The sequence below is a fragment of the Haliotis asinina genome, chromosome 12 (assembly GCF_037392515.1).
Source record: "Haliotis asinina isolate JCU_RB_2024 chromosome 12, JCU_Hal_asi_v2, whole genome shotgun sequence".
Lineage (NCBI taxonomy): Eukaryota > Metazoa > Mollusca > Gastropoda > Lepetellida > Haliotidae > Haliotis > Haliotis asinina.
The window spans coordinates 47,513,120-47,527,859 of NC_090291.1; the positions used below are offsets into that span (position 1 = coordinate 47,513,120).

The window sequence follows — 14,740 nt, forward strand, 5'->3', positions numbered from 1 at the left end:
CCATGGGTTTCTTGAGCTTGAACACGATTCTTTGTCTCGTTCAGCTTTCAATATAGTCGCCGTCCGGCCGGTAGTTTCAAATATTTGCAGGCCCCTATGGCGTTAAATAAATTATCTGAAAACCTTTTTCCAGTTGGAATCGTTCCCATATTGTTTTCTTTATTAACATTTAGGAATCATCCGTGATCCATCATATTGCGATAACTTACAGTTTCACTTCCTGGTATTTCAGCATTTAGCGCATGGGAATGTCAAATAAAAGATTCTCCACGCGCCATAGACTTCGCTGATTGACTTTTGTAGCTTTACAACATGGGCCTACAGATTTTGTCCAGGGATTTTACAAGATTTTAAATTTGTAGATTTTAAAGCATGCAGGTGCCAGCCTGCCGTGATGACCACTGGCAAATTATGGTATTGCAAAAACTACTGTACAAGTGACTGTTTTTCGTATATTTGTTTCGTGTACCATCAGTAGGGATTACACCTACCTGTTCGTTAACCCCTGATATCGTCGCTATATAACAGTTCATGAACACATGCGTATGAGCGAGTTTGGTTTTACGCCGTTTTTAACAATATTCGACAATATCGCAGCGGGGTACACCAGAAATGGGCTTCTTGCATTGTACACATGCATGTGGGGAACAGAACCCGTATTTTTAGCGAGGCGAGCGAACGCTTTAGCCACTTGGTTACCCCATGTTTCGTGGCTGTATCATAAAATAGACATTAGTATGCAAAGGTCATGAGGATATCACAGCGTTCTTCAAACACACTCAACTAGAACAACTGTCCGGGGTGATTCAACGCTAAGGTGATCACAGTTCCCATACCTTAGCATTGCCTTATGACAGTTTCAGTTCAGAGATTGTCTTTTACAACGCTACACAGGGTCCACTTGCATAAAGCGATCTCAGCCCAAAGGTGTTTGTAACTCCAACATGTTGACATAGGCTCACGACTACCACACTAAGATCGTTTTGTCCTAGTGGAACCAGGTATTGACCATTTCGTGTCACCATTCTCAAAATAACTCATGGCGAACAGCATTATGTTTTAATTAATATCAAACACGTTTACATTTCCATGGTTGGACTGATATGAAGCAAATATAATAAAAGTTACAGAAAATATACAAGTTTATTGATTCCCAAACTGAAAAACAACTTTGTGAATCGTATTTACACAGGGTTACTCATAAAAACGAGGACATGCTGGGCTATCACAGAGTCTGTAGCACACTGAGCAGGAATGTTACAAAAGGAATGAGACGCTATGTTAATGGGCGTTTTCCATAGCGAGTGGTTGGGTTTAGTTTACGCTGCTTTTAGCAGTATTCCTGCATTATCACGGCCAGGGACAGGAAACCGGCTTCATTTTTTATGCATAAGTGAGTGAGCAAGATTTTACGCCGGTTTTAGCAATAGTCCAGCAATATCACGTAATATTAATATGGCGTAAACTGGGCTTCACGCATTGTACCCAAGCGGGCAATCTAACCGGGATTTTAGCGTGACAAGCGAACGCTTTAACCTCTCGGACACCCCACTTTTCAATGATAGTTTCTCGATCCATTCCAACTGCGCCAGTGCCTTCAGCCTTACTGAATGAATGAGATCTTAATAATATTTCACCAGTTTGTAAGCAATCCAACCGTGGTCAGGGAAATACTATTAGACATCTTACGAACAAAGCTTGCTTTTGGAGTATGATGCCACTCGATCATCTGTTTAGACACAGTAATCTCACCATCCATACACTTTCACGGCCTCTCATAATCAAGTTTTTCACATAAATTGTGCAAGATTTCCCATGAGGTTTGAGCATCGTACTGACGACTTGGCGTCCAGCTCTGTCGTACATGAACCAGTTACATAAAGCTAGGCTATATTGACATACTGGGATAAAAAGATATCATCTGCAGCTTCTCGCCTTGCTTGCTAAAACTTGGAAAAGTCCTTTCCCAATGTGTAATAACTGAACTACAGCAAGCAACACTACATCATGCCATTGTTTTCTTGATTCACGACATCATTGTTTCTGAAGATTATGAGCCATGAAAGTTAATGTTAACAAGAAGCTGGCCATCGTTATGTCCTTAGCCGACTTTCAGTTCCGGTTCCGATTTAAGAAGATATGTTCCCCTGTCCTTCATTTGTGGACAGATTGTCAGGATCGTGTCCACCACCGTCTTCTCCAGGACACAGTGCACAACGAGTGACGTCAACCTTTTACACTTGGTGCACAAGTAGATAAGGTTGTCACCGAGTTCCGAATAGTTCTCCGTCTGAAGAACAACCTTCTCCAGGGTCTTGCTGTACGAACGGGCAACCAGGTCTAACTCATCTTTAAAGATACAGTTACTGGGCTCTAACCGAAGCTCTTTGACTGGTATTTCCGGCTTCATTATTACAGAAATCTTATGCAAAGGACACGTTTCATTAAAAACCAAGCATACTCTAAGGTTCGGACACCTGGAGGTGAGAGTATTCCAAGCTTCAGAAGACAGGTCTCCCATGTATGCCTGTTCCCATCGACATGTGATACCCAAATACTCCAGTGGAACGCGGTCTGGTTGAGCTAAACATTCCAGAACCTGGTCAGTCAGGCTGCAGTGAAACAGTGCAAGATGCTTTAAGCCCCTGCACCTGTCGACAAGTCTTTCAACACAATCAGGAGGTACCTTGCAGATACGGACATTATTACTGATATCTAGGAATTGCAGTAAGGGATTGTTTTCCGACAAGGAGTCAACAACAGTGGCGTCATACGACACTGCCAGGCCACATAGCTGCACGTGCTTTAATTGCCACCGGGTAGAGTCCACGTGGCGGTCAAATAATGCTTTTAGAGCATCAACAAAATCCTGACCATTGAAGAAGAACGGGTTGTCTCCCGTGAACTCAATACACAACTTCATCAACTGTCTCCCCTGGGCTTTGGAGAGTATATTAAGAGCTTCGCATGCATTGCGTCTGTTCTCCGATTCAAATTGGTTTAACAGGATTCGAACAGTCCTCATGTTTTGGGCACACTGGGCGAGCCAGAGGAGACAATGGCCGTCGCGGGGTTGCTGGAAGTTGAGGGTTGCTGTCTGCCAGAGCTGCGGACTTTTGTAACAACGGTGCCATGACGTGCAGGTGCTACCCGCTCTGGCTCTGTCCACCCCACTCAGGTAGGACAGTATTGTGATGGTAGCATGATCTGGCAGTGTGGACCATGGTATGTTTTCCATTACGGGCGCTGTAATTCGGAAATACTAAATCTTAGTAAGTGAGTTTAGTTTTACTTAGCAATATTCCAACAGTAATCGAGTCTGGACAAGGCAACAAAGTGATCAACAGCATGAGTATCGATCTACCCACTGGGAACCGATGCTATGTGTCAACCAAATCAGCGAGTCTGACCATCCAGTCTGTAAGGTCGCCTCTTATGACAATCATGTGTTACTGAAGATCAGTTCTAACCCGGATTTTCATTTGTGACTAAATGTTAAACAACAGGTACGATACTTAAACACGCAACTAAATAATGTGTAGCTATTGTGGTCTTTGATTATAAATATATCCCCCATGCTACCAATCAACACATTACAGAACTACATTTGGTCGTGACGAGACAAACCCAACGTTTCTTGACGAATCAAAATGATATATCATATCCATGCTTTTCATATCAGTAAGCATATGGATGTTCATGCTGTTGATCACTTGATTATCTGGTCCAGACTCGATTATTTTCAGACCACCGCAATATAGAAGGAATATTGCTGAGTGCGGTGTAAAACTAAACTACGTAATAAACAAGGGTCATCAGAAGATGACATATGCCCCCGGCCCCCACATATTTGAAAGGACAAATCATCTGACAGTTACTTATTGTGTATTTAGACCGAGTCTAAATAAAAAATATAAATGCCACATATCTGTAATCAGAAAAAAGTCACCATTTCAAGATCTGTCTCGTATATCTGCCAATATCTTTTGAAAGATATGAAAAAGTTTTCGAGTTGTGCTCCGGAAACGAAGTCAGCAACGTGTTCATGGAACCAAGAAAATAATACATCAAAAAAACCTGTAAATAGCGAAAAGCACCACTTTGGGGTCTGCAACACATATCTACCAAGTAATACTGACAGATATTAAGAAGTTTTTGAGTTCTGCTCAGGAAACGAAACACACCTCTTACTTTTGAGACTATGTCTGAAACATTTCCATAGAAACGGAGAAAATAATAAATCGCAAAATCCTGTAAATACCAAAAGGCACCACTATAGGTCCAGACTGATATATCTACCCTGTTTTGCAGGAAAAAAAACATTGAATGGTTTTTGAGTTCTGCTCCGGAAACGAAGCCCATCCCTCCATTTTGAGACTATGTCCGAAACGTTCCCATGGAAACCGAGAAAATAATAAATCACAAAACCCTGTACATAGCAAAAGGCACCACTTCAGCCTCTGACTGATATATCTACCAAGTTGTGCAGAAAAATATTGAACGGTTTTTGAGTTCTGCTCCGGAAACGAAGCCCACCCCACCATAAGAATAACACTAAAATTATAAATGCCAAAAATCTGCAAAATAGCAGAAGGCACTCCCATAGGCTCAGATTACTATATGTATCAAGTCTGGTCTAAAATATTGAACGGTTTCTGAGTTATGCTCCGGGAACAAAATGATTACGGACGGACGCATTACATGTCGGGGGGATAAAAATGACTTTGATTCTAAAATATATTGATTTATGGTGTTTGAATCCACATCCTCGTTGTGTTAGAGGGAGCGTCAGGACAACGGAATGGTGCGGGTTCGATCCTCAGCTGCGTCATGCCTAAAGACGTCAAAATATGGCACTTGTTGGGTCGCTGCCTGGCGCTAGGCATTAATGGGTACAACAAGGAGTCAGTATAATGTGTCTGAGAGGGGTTCATCCTTAACTTCGTAAAACCAGTTTAGGTGTGGGCTACAAGCAGACTTTGATTTAACAAAAATCAATTAGACGTGTTCACGTTTTAGTGAAAAACTGCCCATGAAACACTGCATACTTGAAGATCAACACATAGCTATGATACTCGCTTAAAAACATCAAAGTTCATCAACTGTTTGTTGTTTCTTTCATCACTCACAAACCATGGATATGCATTTTCTGTTTGTGCCGCGGTGTACTACATCTACTTAATTCTATCCTGAGATGCCACGTGGAATAGTTGTTTCAGTGCGTAGTGTTACTGGAGTACTATTTGATTGACATTTTACAGCTGGATAAATAATACGAAAGTGAGACACTTAACTGACGACGTCTTTATTGTATTATGATGCAAAGTTTCGGTATTGACTTTCGTATCGTTCTCAAGCAAGACGAGCAACGATCATCGATGAAGTATCATACCTTTCTTAATTATTACTGGAGGATATATACAGGCTGTGGAATTGTTCATCACACCATAAACATGAAATGATCTGAATATGCTTGTGGTGCTGATACTGACGATGATGTGAAAATACTGTCTACATCGGTAATAGCAAGATGACCTAAACTGAAACAAAATTAGTTTAACTGAAATTACGCCCTGATTGACTAAAAGGATATATACGGGTTATCTCCCTTTGACCGCTCGTATTTGTAACTCAAGATGGGAGGGCCATGCATCGTCAATACAACCTTTTCAAACGACGATATCGACTCTATCCATACAAGGTCGAGTTTAACTATTTGAAAGCCATTCTATGCATAATGACACATTTTCCCTTACGTGTGAACACCTGACGAACGTTCCGAAGAGACAGCATTCACTTGCTATATGTTCACGGAACAATGTAGGACAACACTCAGTCTCGCGTCCTCGGCCGGGCGGGGTCGTCCGAACGGGATAACGACGGTTGTCTGACTGTCAAGAATTACTTACCGTGGTAGCTGTCTGTGAGATAGGGGGCACACGGCCTACGTCATTGTTTACTCGGTAAAGGATTACCAGTACTCACCGGAACAGCGTGTAAACCAGCGACAGACGACAGCCTACTTTCTCCATATACAGTCACAGTCTGAAGGTTAGGGTCCCAGATACTATACAATGTAGGTCGGCCTTGATTCACAACCCAGACTGATTTTGACTTGTGATCCTCCTCTCCGTATCGACATATAAGGGCTTACGAAGAGGGACTCACTGTGTGTCATCTGTTAATTATCTATGAATAGAGTATTGGAGACTTCAGGATTCAATGATTATAAATGGATTGAAAACACAGGCATAGTAAGAGAGCTATATTTTCAGTTTAATTATAACACGCCACACTCCGCAATATTCCCGCTATATGGCATGGGTCTATAAATAATCGATTCTGGACCCGACAATCCAGTGATCAACTGCATGAGCATCGTACTACGTATGTATCTGGAAAACAAAATCTGATTTTGAAGATCTACAGAATTTTCCTGTGAGCCGTTAGATTGATGTGATTCCGTTGTCTGAAATAACCGACTGGAACAATATGGCTTGTCATATGATTTTTGTGGGTTTGTTGTTTATCGCAGTTCTCAGCAATATTCTAGATATATGGCGGCGGTTTCTAAATAATCGACTATCCAGTGATCGACGTTAACATCATACGCATTCATCAGTGCATTGAGGGTACGATGACGTGGTGAGTGAGTTTGACCACTCGATCGCTTTAGTCGTCTCTTATAAGAATGGCTGGCTAAAATACAATTCTATCCCAGGGATCTTCACAGGTCCTTGTCATGTGGAAATGTCTGATGTCCTTTTGAAAATATCTGTGACTGACATACGTAACTATCTGCTGTGAGTTAATTATAATGAAATTGTCATACTATTCTGATGAGTCAATATCTAGTTCATACGGCAACTGATGATTCATCGGCATAGAGGGCCTGGACGTAGAAGCACGCCTCAAAACAAATCTTGAAAAAGGGACCTGCTCCTTTGGTCACAGCAAACCCAACATGTCCAATTAACAATTCGGTCTCTTTGGCAAAATCGATTATCGGATCACCACCACACTCTTTTCGGAGTCAGTTATACAGGTACCACACTGTCAGACCAACTCCGGAGGGGTGTCTGCCGGTCTTTTAGATGGGTAACGAGTGAGACAGCGGGGTTAGTTTTACGCCGTTTTACTATTATTCCACGCTGACAAGGGGGAAAATTCGTAAGTTGCCTTTCACGTATAACCAATGAGCATAGTATAGCTACAGTACAAGTATATGTACGTGGTGGGGCGTAGCCTCGTGGTTAAAGTGTCGCTTGGCTCGCCAAAGATCTGGATTCCGTTTCTCACAATTTGTTATAATGTGTGAAGACCATTGCTGCTGGTGTCCTCCGCCTGATGTTGGTTGAGTATTGCCTTAAACGGCGTAAAAGCAAACCCACTCATTCACGGCAAGTCAGGGGTCATTAGCGGGATAAAACATGATCAGCTCCTTGGTATGCGAACCCTGGAAATGAATGCGACTCTTTGCACCGTATTCACTGTGACGTAGGCCAATGGAACACCGTTGAATGTGAAGGTACACCTTGGTTCTTGTGCTATATGGAGGCGATGGGGTAGCCTAGTGCTTAAATCGCTGGCTTGCCACGCCAAAGACCCTGTTCCGATTCCCCGCATGATACAATGTGTGAAGCCCATTTCTGATTCTGATGTCAACAGCCGTGATACTGCTGGAATGTTGCTAAAAGCGTCGTGCAGCAACTTAAACCCTCATACACACACCACACCACACCACACCACACACACACGCGCGCGCGCGCACACAATACATGAACTACAAACAACACAGAATAGTGCTCCTGAGTTACAACACAGAATAGCGCCCCTGAGTTACAACACAGAATAGTGCTCTTGTGTTACAACACAGAATAATGCCCCCGAGTTACATCACAGAATAGTGCTCCCGGGTTACAACACAGAATAGTGCCCCTGAGTTAAAACACAGAATAGTGCTCCCGAGTTCGCTGGACCATATCACACACCTATCACTACAAACAAAACCCAAGCCTTCATCATCGCCACCACTGAAAAAGGCGTTAAGGCTCGTCAAAAAGGGTGGAGGTAGTTCACATTGTGGTCAGAAACTATAACAAAAGAGTAATTGTTGCATTTGGTGTAATTTTAATTTTGGATAAGAAATGTGACTGTTACCTTCTATCATCTCACAGGCAACTTGGTAATATGTGTTAGCGCTTTGAGCATGAACAACTGCTAGGAAACAGGCGCTTTATAAATAGCTAGTATTATCAATATGCCCTCTGTTTGTGGAAAACATATTCAGTACATTTGTCGCTGGTCACACATTCCCCATTCAGATGTGATGAGGAATCGCTGATGTTCCAAGAAAATATTCGCATATATACTTTCTCCTCACATCATCATATGCAGAGATGCATTACGATACCAACAGTCGGTGAGTTCTGCGCTTGTAGTCGGAAATATTTGCGCGATCTGTCAGAATATTGTCCATCGGTCACATATTCCTTCTTCAGATGTGATGAGGGGTCGCTGATGGTCCTAATCCCCTTCTTCTACGCCTACAGTCCATGGTTCCGGTTCCTGTTTCCACTTGAGGATGTACGTCCCCTTTTCCTTCATCTCGGGACGTACTGCTAGGATTGTGTCCACCACCCTCTTCTCCAGAACGCAATACACCATGAGACACGTCAGCCTTTCAGATCTGGTGCATAATTTGATCAGAGCGTCTCCGAGCTCAGGAGAGTTCCTCGTCTGTAACACCACCTTCTCCAGAGTCTTGTAGTACAAGACAGCAGCAAGGTTCACCTCATCGTAGATGTACGTAAAGGTCTCCAGGCGAAGATCTACAACAGGGATCTCTGGCTTCAGTATTCCAGCAACCATACGCAGTGGACATGTGTGGTCAAATCCAAGGACGACCCTCAGCTGTGGACTCTTCTTGACCAATTCGGACCAGGCCTCTGACGATAAATCTTGCGTGTACTTCTGTTCCCTTCTGCATAGAAGAGAGAGATGCTTCAGCGGTTTGCGGTCGGCCTCTGCTAACGCATAGAGAACACCATCCGACAAGCTGCAGTGAAAGAGTCGCAGTTCTGTGAGGCATCTACATCTCTGTGCAATGTTCTCTACACACTCAGGTGAGATCTTGCACACGAGGTTTCCGTTCAGAACATTTAAAGTTTCTAGCTGTGGGTTGTTCAGAGACAAAATTTCAAATACACTATCATCATAAGCTACAGATAATCCGCTTAAATCTACGTGGCGAAATTGAATCTTCTGGGATTCCATGCGGCATCCGAACAAGGTTTTCAGCACATCTATAAACTCCTGGCCTGCGTAAAACAGTGGATTTGTCTCTGTGAAGTTTATTCTTAATGACGTCAGTTTTCTTCCTTCGGTGTGGCACAGTATTTTGAGAGCTTCGCAGGCATTCTGTCTATTCTGCTCTTCACGCTGATTCACGAGGATTCGCAACACCCTTATGTGTTGGGCATACTGCTGAAGCCACTGAAGGCAATGGCCGTCCTTTGGTCGCTGGAAGTTAAGGGTTGAGACGTGCCAGAGCATTGGGCTTTTGTAGCAACGGTGCCATGTTGTGCAGGTGCTGCCCGCTCTGGCTCTGTCCTCCCGACTCAGGTAGGACAGTATGTTGATCACAATGTGCTCAGGCAACGCCCAGCAGAGACCTTCCATGACAGCTCCTCGGGGTGCGATAGGGCAACACGATACTGAAACACACACAAAGTGACGGTTATGTCGATTCTCGATCACAGTGTGAAACAATCTACTAATACGTCATTATCCAACTTGATCAGCTGTGTATATTAGGTGTGACGTGTCTCCATTTGGTAATACCAGCTTTTCTGTAGCCTGCTTGTGCAGCTAGCCTGCTATGTGACGTTTAGCTTTCCCGGTTTGTCCAGCATCCCAATGGTATCACTGTCCTTGCATACCCATCGATAGAGGTGTGGACTCAAAGTGCCAATGGCCAGATGTCGATCACTCCGCCACCCACAGCGCACTTCATAATAACTGGCATTTTTCAGATTCATTGAAAAATCAAGATGAGATACAACCCATTATGCAGACATACGTCCCTCCAAACAACACATACCGGTATAATATTCCAGAACATTTGCTAACAGCGTCATAAAACAACATAGTCTCTCTAAAGCCTAGTAATGTGTAGAAAAAGTATATAGAATTTTATGAGCGTTTCTCTTGGTGAGTTACCTCCCTTACCCCCCCCACCCATTGAGCTCGGCTCAAGTTATAAATGTCTACATCCTTTGTGCTATGGATAGTTCACGTTGTCTTCGATAATACGAAACCAACGCTCGCAGATCATGATCTAATGTTACATGTATACCTGAATAATACCGCTCAAGACAGTGCCACTTCCTGATCCATCAGTTGTAGTGTAACTCGCAACCACTCACCGACACGGAAGTAAGATACCACCTTCCACACAAACAGTTATGCGATGTAGCTGTGCACATACCTCGGACAGATCAGACAACGGAGGCAAAATCACCCGTCTACTTCACCAGTGTAGAACTTCAGACATGTTCACTTGTAAGATACCCGTATGACTGTGAACCGCGCTGATCTCAACTCTCCATATATGGACATAGGTATAGCGGTCAGTTAAATATAGATTTCGTGTCAGATATGTGTCAGTGAGTGAGTGAGTAAAGGAGTTATAAACCATATTCGCGGTGATGTCGCAATGAGACAGGCTGCAGACCTGATAGACAGATCTGGGTCAAGCCCGGGTCGATCGTTTTCACCACAAGGCAACAGAATAGGCGACCTGAATCAGCTGGCTAACTTAGTTCTAGTCATAATGGGTGCAACATTTTCTTTGTCGGGTTGAACTAATTTGAGTACATTTGTACTCTCAGTCGTCATTGTGAAAAGGGATCTCACAAAACTCTCGCGTCGAGTTTTGGGGGGAATGGGGGTGTTAAGTGTCACAGTTATGAAACTATCTGCGGGAAACTAAATAAATATGATTCGTATTCGTCGCTTCTTTCGTGACCTTGTGCGAACAATAAAAAATATAAGGAGACCGCCTCTACACTTTCTCGCGTGTAGCTGAATGTTTGTTTCGAAGCTTACAGGTTTTAAGAAGCTCTTCAATGAGAAGAAACATGTATGTATGTATGTATGTATGTATGTATGTATGTATGTATGTATGTATGTATGTATGTATGTATGTATGTATGTATGTATGTATGTTATGTTATGTGTGTATGTTATGTGTGTATGTATGTATGTATGTATGTATGTATGTATGTATGTATGTATGTATGTATGTATGTATGTATGTATGTATGTATGTATGTATGTATGTATGTATGTATGTATGTTATGTGTGTATGTTATGTATGTATGTATGTATGTATGTATGTATGTATGTATGTATGTATGTATGTATGTATGTATGTATGTTATGTGTGTATGTTATGTGTGTGTGTATGTATGTATGTGTGTATGTATGTATGTATGTATGTATGTATGTATGTATGTATGTATGTATGTATGTATGTATGTATGTATGTATGTATGTATGTATGTATGTATGTATCTGTCTATATATATATATATGCAATGCATCATTAATTGGTTTGGGTCTTCGTTCCACGAAACGACTTAGGTCTATGCTAAAGTGAGTGAGTGAGTGAGTCTAGTTTTGTGCCCTTTTAGCAGTATTCCAGCAATACCTGTGTGGTCTGGTGGCGGGGGAGAGTCTGTGATAGGGAATGGGACATACAATCGTCGGCATAGCCCTGTATTTTGGAGGGTGATCAGATATTTTATCAAAGTGGACAAAGGAGCCCGTTGGTAAGCAGAATTCGGGGTCTGTTGTGAAAGTATTTGAACTGGACTCTGTACGTTGGGTCCTACGCGGGACGCAAACAAAGCCGTATATAGTATGTTGAGTCATCATTCAGTCTTTTCGACACGTTTAAGTCACTTCCAACCCACCCCGTGCTGAAGACGTGTTTCGTAGGTTCTTATAATGGCACCATATGCCATTGTTGACTGACCACAGACCAGGGCTAAGATAGCCGTGAGTGCCATACATTAACTAAGTCTAGGCCCTGAGCTCCTGAGATGTACTTTTGGTAGTCCTCCTGGTTCAGGGGTGAACAACTGAGAATGCAAGCGGGATATATGAGGTTAGGTGATATTAGGAATTAAGGCGAGCGCGTGACCCAAGCGCGTGGTTGGTGGTGACAGCAAGTACGTCTGAGCAAGTACGGCCGTATATTTGCAACACCTTCCGCAAACTCAATAGAATAGTGAATCTGAAATTTGGCACCCCTATTCTTGTAAGATAACTCCCTAATTTGTAACTATGTTCCGTATTTATTTCATTTGGTGTCCATTATTATTTCGGCGAAGATAGCATATCTGCCGATTCTGTTTGATAATACATCCTGCTCTTACATATAAATGAACTAACATTAAATCTTGAACAGGTTCGGATCCATCCTGCTTCTCACTCTTTTCTTATCGCATGTGGTTGTTTTGAACTTTTTTTAGAAAAGACCTGGCAAAAATACATTCAGTTCATGTTACAGTAATGATGGAAACTCCTAAATGGGCAACACTTAGTCCTGTTTTTGTTTGACATCCTAGATAAGCTTGCCCATTAGCACATCACCTCTTGATAGACATACTCCGATGTGCTTGCCTATAAAATACATACCGACAATACATGCTTGCTGGACAGGAATGCATGTGTGTGATTTTACAGCGCTTTTAGCAATATTTCATCAATGATACTGCAGGAGACACTAGAAATGAGCTTCACATCAGAAACGGTGTGGGGAATAGAACTGCACGACCAGAGGACCTTTCAATCACTATTGGGCTTCATGACTGCCATGCTGGACAAAACTGTTGTGTGAATAACGAGTGGACAAGACTATGGTCATTTTGATAGTTACTTATGCCCATAGAACTACTCACATACAATCCTGGGTTGATGCTGTGTGTAACTACTGAGTGAGTGAGTTAGTTTGCTTTTACGCCGCTTTCAGCAATATTTCAGAGATATCACGGCGGGGGACACCAGAAAATGGGCCTCACACATTGTACCCATGTAGGGAATTGAACCCGGGTCTTCGGCGTGACGAGCGAACTCTTTAACCACTAGGCTACCCAACCGCCCCTATAACTACTGAGAAAAAACACAAATTGCAACAAAATGGTACCATCAGATTCACAGCTGATGACTACTTCCAACAATCACAACAGATACAATGTGGTTTGTCTCTATGTTTATCTGATATTGCAACGGTTGAGGACAGGAAATATATACACCATCAAATATACATACAGTCAATAGATACATAGATATACAGTATGTACACACACGCCTTCCACACATCCATTCCAAAACGGATTTTTGAATAGGGGAATGATTGTAAGAATACAGTGCAATGAGTCATACACATATCATGGAATGAAGCTTCCAACACCAGCAGCTACACAAAATCTTAATCCACACAGTGCCCCACCCACTGGAGACACACCCATCATACAATGGCCATGATGATGATACTTCTTGCCAGTGTGCGCAGTAGTTTCCAGATATTGTTAGCCAGTCTGGTTAGATATGCCTGAAAGTTACTAGCCCACAAAATACTTATATAGCCCCTAACTTGAATGTAGAAACTAATGAAAAGATTACAAAAGGTGTAATAACCTCCAAAACAAATATACAAGTACATTTCTGAAATATTTTGTTTATGGTTAAGTAAGTCATTATTAAGCTGACAATATGAACAATTTTATCCGACCATAAACTTGATTGATTTAAAAGTGTGTATTATAACATGTTGGAGAGCAGGACATCTTTGTAAAATTACCCAATGAAAATACACATGCCAATCAGGCCAGTGACTGTGGAGATTTACTGACCCAAATGAATTTCTACTAGTCACGGGCCATCAGGCCAGTGGCTATTTGCACACTGCTTCTAGGTCTATATATTCAGTCCACAGGGACAGTGATGATTGGGAATTTATTTAAAAATGAATAATTATGAATCCACTAAGCATGCTTTCATATACCAGTAATAACAAAACATATAATAAAAGAAAAATACTATGAACCTCCATATTTTTTACTGCTATAGTTGATTTTTCATGCCATGACAGATTAACCATTGCAATGTGAATATTTTGGGATCCTTAACTACTTTTGAGTAGAATAAATAACAAATGGCACATTACTTATTGCATACATGTCACAAACACATAACATGACTGCTAAGTGTTCTAAACAAGCACCAGCATCACAATACATTTTTGATGCTACATTTGTAAATTCACATATTTCCACACTGACCAGTCTGACTTTATTGGAAAAAAAGAAAATAAGAAATGTTGGAACAAAAAAAAGAGAGTAAATAATGTCCTTATTCCAATACTTTATGATAAATTGCTACCATCAGTCACAAGAGCAGTGGTATTCTTCATGTCAACACTCACTCACTAAGCAGATCCTGCACCACTGGTAAGAGGTCTACCCATAACTTGAAATGTATTGTATTTATTAGGATTATTTCAAGTGGTTAGGGTTTAGGTTAACGGTTTAGGCTTTTTATAAAAAACATAGGCTGATATTCTTAGGCTTAGAATGATTAAAAAAATACAGGTGTTACAAGTGAAAATCTTTCCACACCACTCAGGCACAATGCTTTAGGGCCTGTGTCCTTCATGTTCACATAATCACA

At 41.8% G+C, this 14,740-nt stretch overlaps 2 protein-coding genes across 4 annotated transcripts; both read right to left on the bottom strand.

Moving 5' to 3' along the window:
* Window positions 1-1,050: 1,050 nt before the first annotated feature.
* LOC137258404 (F-box/LRR-repeat protein 8-like) lies at window positions 1,051-6,112 on the bottom strand. 2 transcript variants are annotated; one of them, XM_067796077.1, is made up of 2 exons: window positions 5,986-6,112; window positions 1,051-3,246 (listed from the first exon to the last, which is right to left on the bottom strand). In XM_067796077.1, exon 2 carries the CDS (start codon window positions 3,236-3,238, stop codon window positions 2,102-2,104), a length of 1,137 nt encoding a protein of 378 aa, XP_067652178.1. In that variant the 5' UTR covers window positions 3,239-3,246; window positions 5,986-6,112; the 3' UTR covers window positions 1,051-2,101. The 2 variants fall into 2 exon arrangements, with proteins under 2 accessions (XP_067652178.1, XP_067652177.1); XM_067796076.1 differs by lacking the exon at window positions 5,986-6,112 and adding an exon at window positions 5,757-5,893.
* Window positions 6,113-8,110: 1,998 nt separating this feature from the next.
* Window positions 8,111-10,632, bottom strand: LOC137258405 (F-box/LRR-repeat protein 8-like). 2 transcript variants are annotated; one of them, XM_067796078.1, is made up of 2 exons: window positions 10,490-10,632; window positions 8,111-9,716 (listed from the first exon to the last, which is right to left on the bottom strand). In XM_067796078.1, the coding sequence occupies exon 2, from the start codon at window positions 9,679-9,681 to the stop codon at window positions 8,527-8,529; it is 1,155 nt and encodes a 384-aa protein (XP_067652179.1). In that variant the 5' UTR covers window positions 9,682-9,716; window positions 10,490-10,632; the 3' UTR covers window positions 8,111-8,526. The 2 variants fall into 2 exon arrangements, with proteins under 2 accessions (XP_067652179.1, XP_067652180.1); XM_067796079.1 differs by having other exon boundaries at window positions 10,358-10,584.
* Between the last annotated feature and the right edge of the window lie 4,108 nt (window positions 10,633-14,740).

What these genes read in the sequence shown, in the direction of transcription:
- LOC137258404 (XM_067796076.1), bottom strand. Translation starts at nt 5,793, where the DNA reads ATGCTGTCTCTTCGGAACGTTCGTCAGGTGTTCACAC. An exon ending in CGTTCGTCAGGTGTTCACAC is followed by an intron (nt 3,247 to 5,756) that starts GTAAGGGAAAAT and finishes TCCGAATTACAG; the next exon opens with CGCCCGTAATGGAAAACATA.
- LOC137258405 (XM_067796078.1), bottom strand. Translation starts at nt 9,681, where the DNA reads ATGGAAGGTCTCTGCTGGGCGTTGCCTGAGCACATTGTGATCAACATA.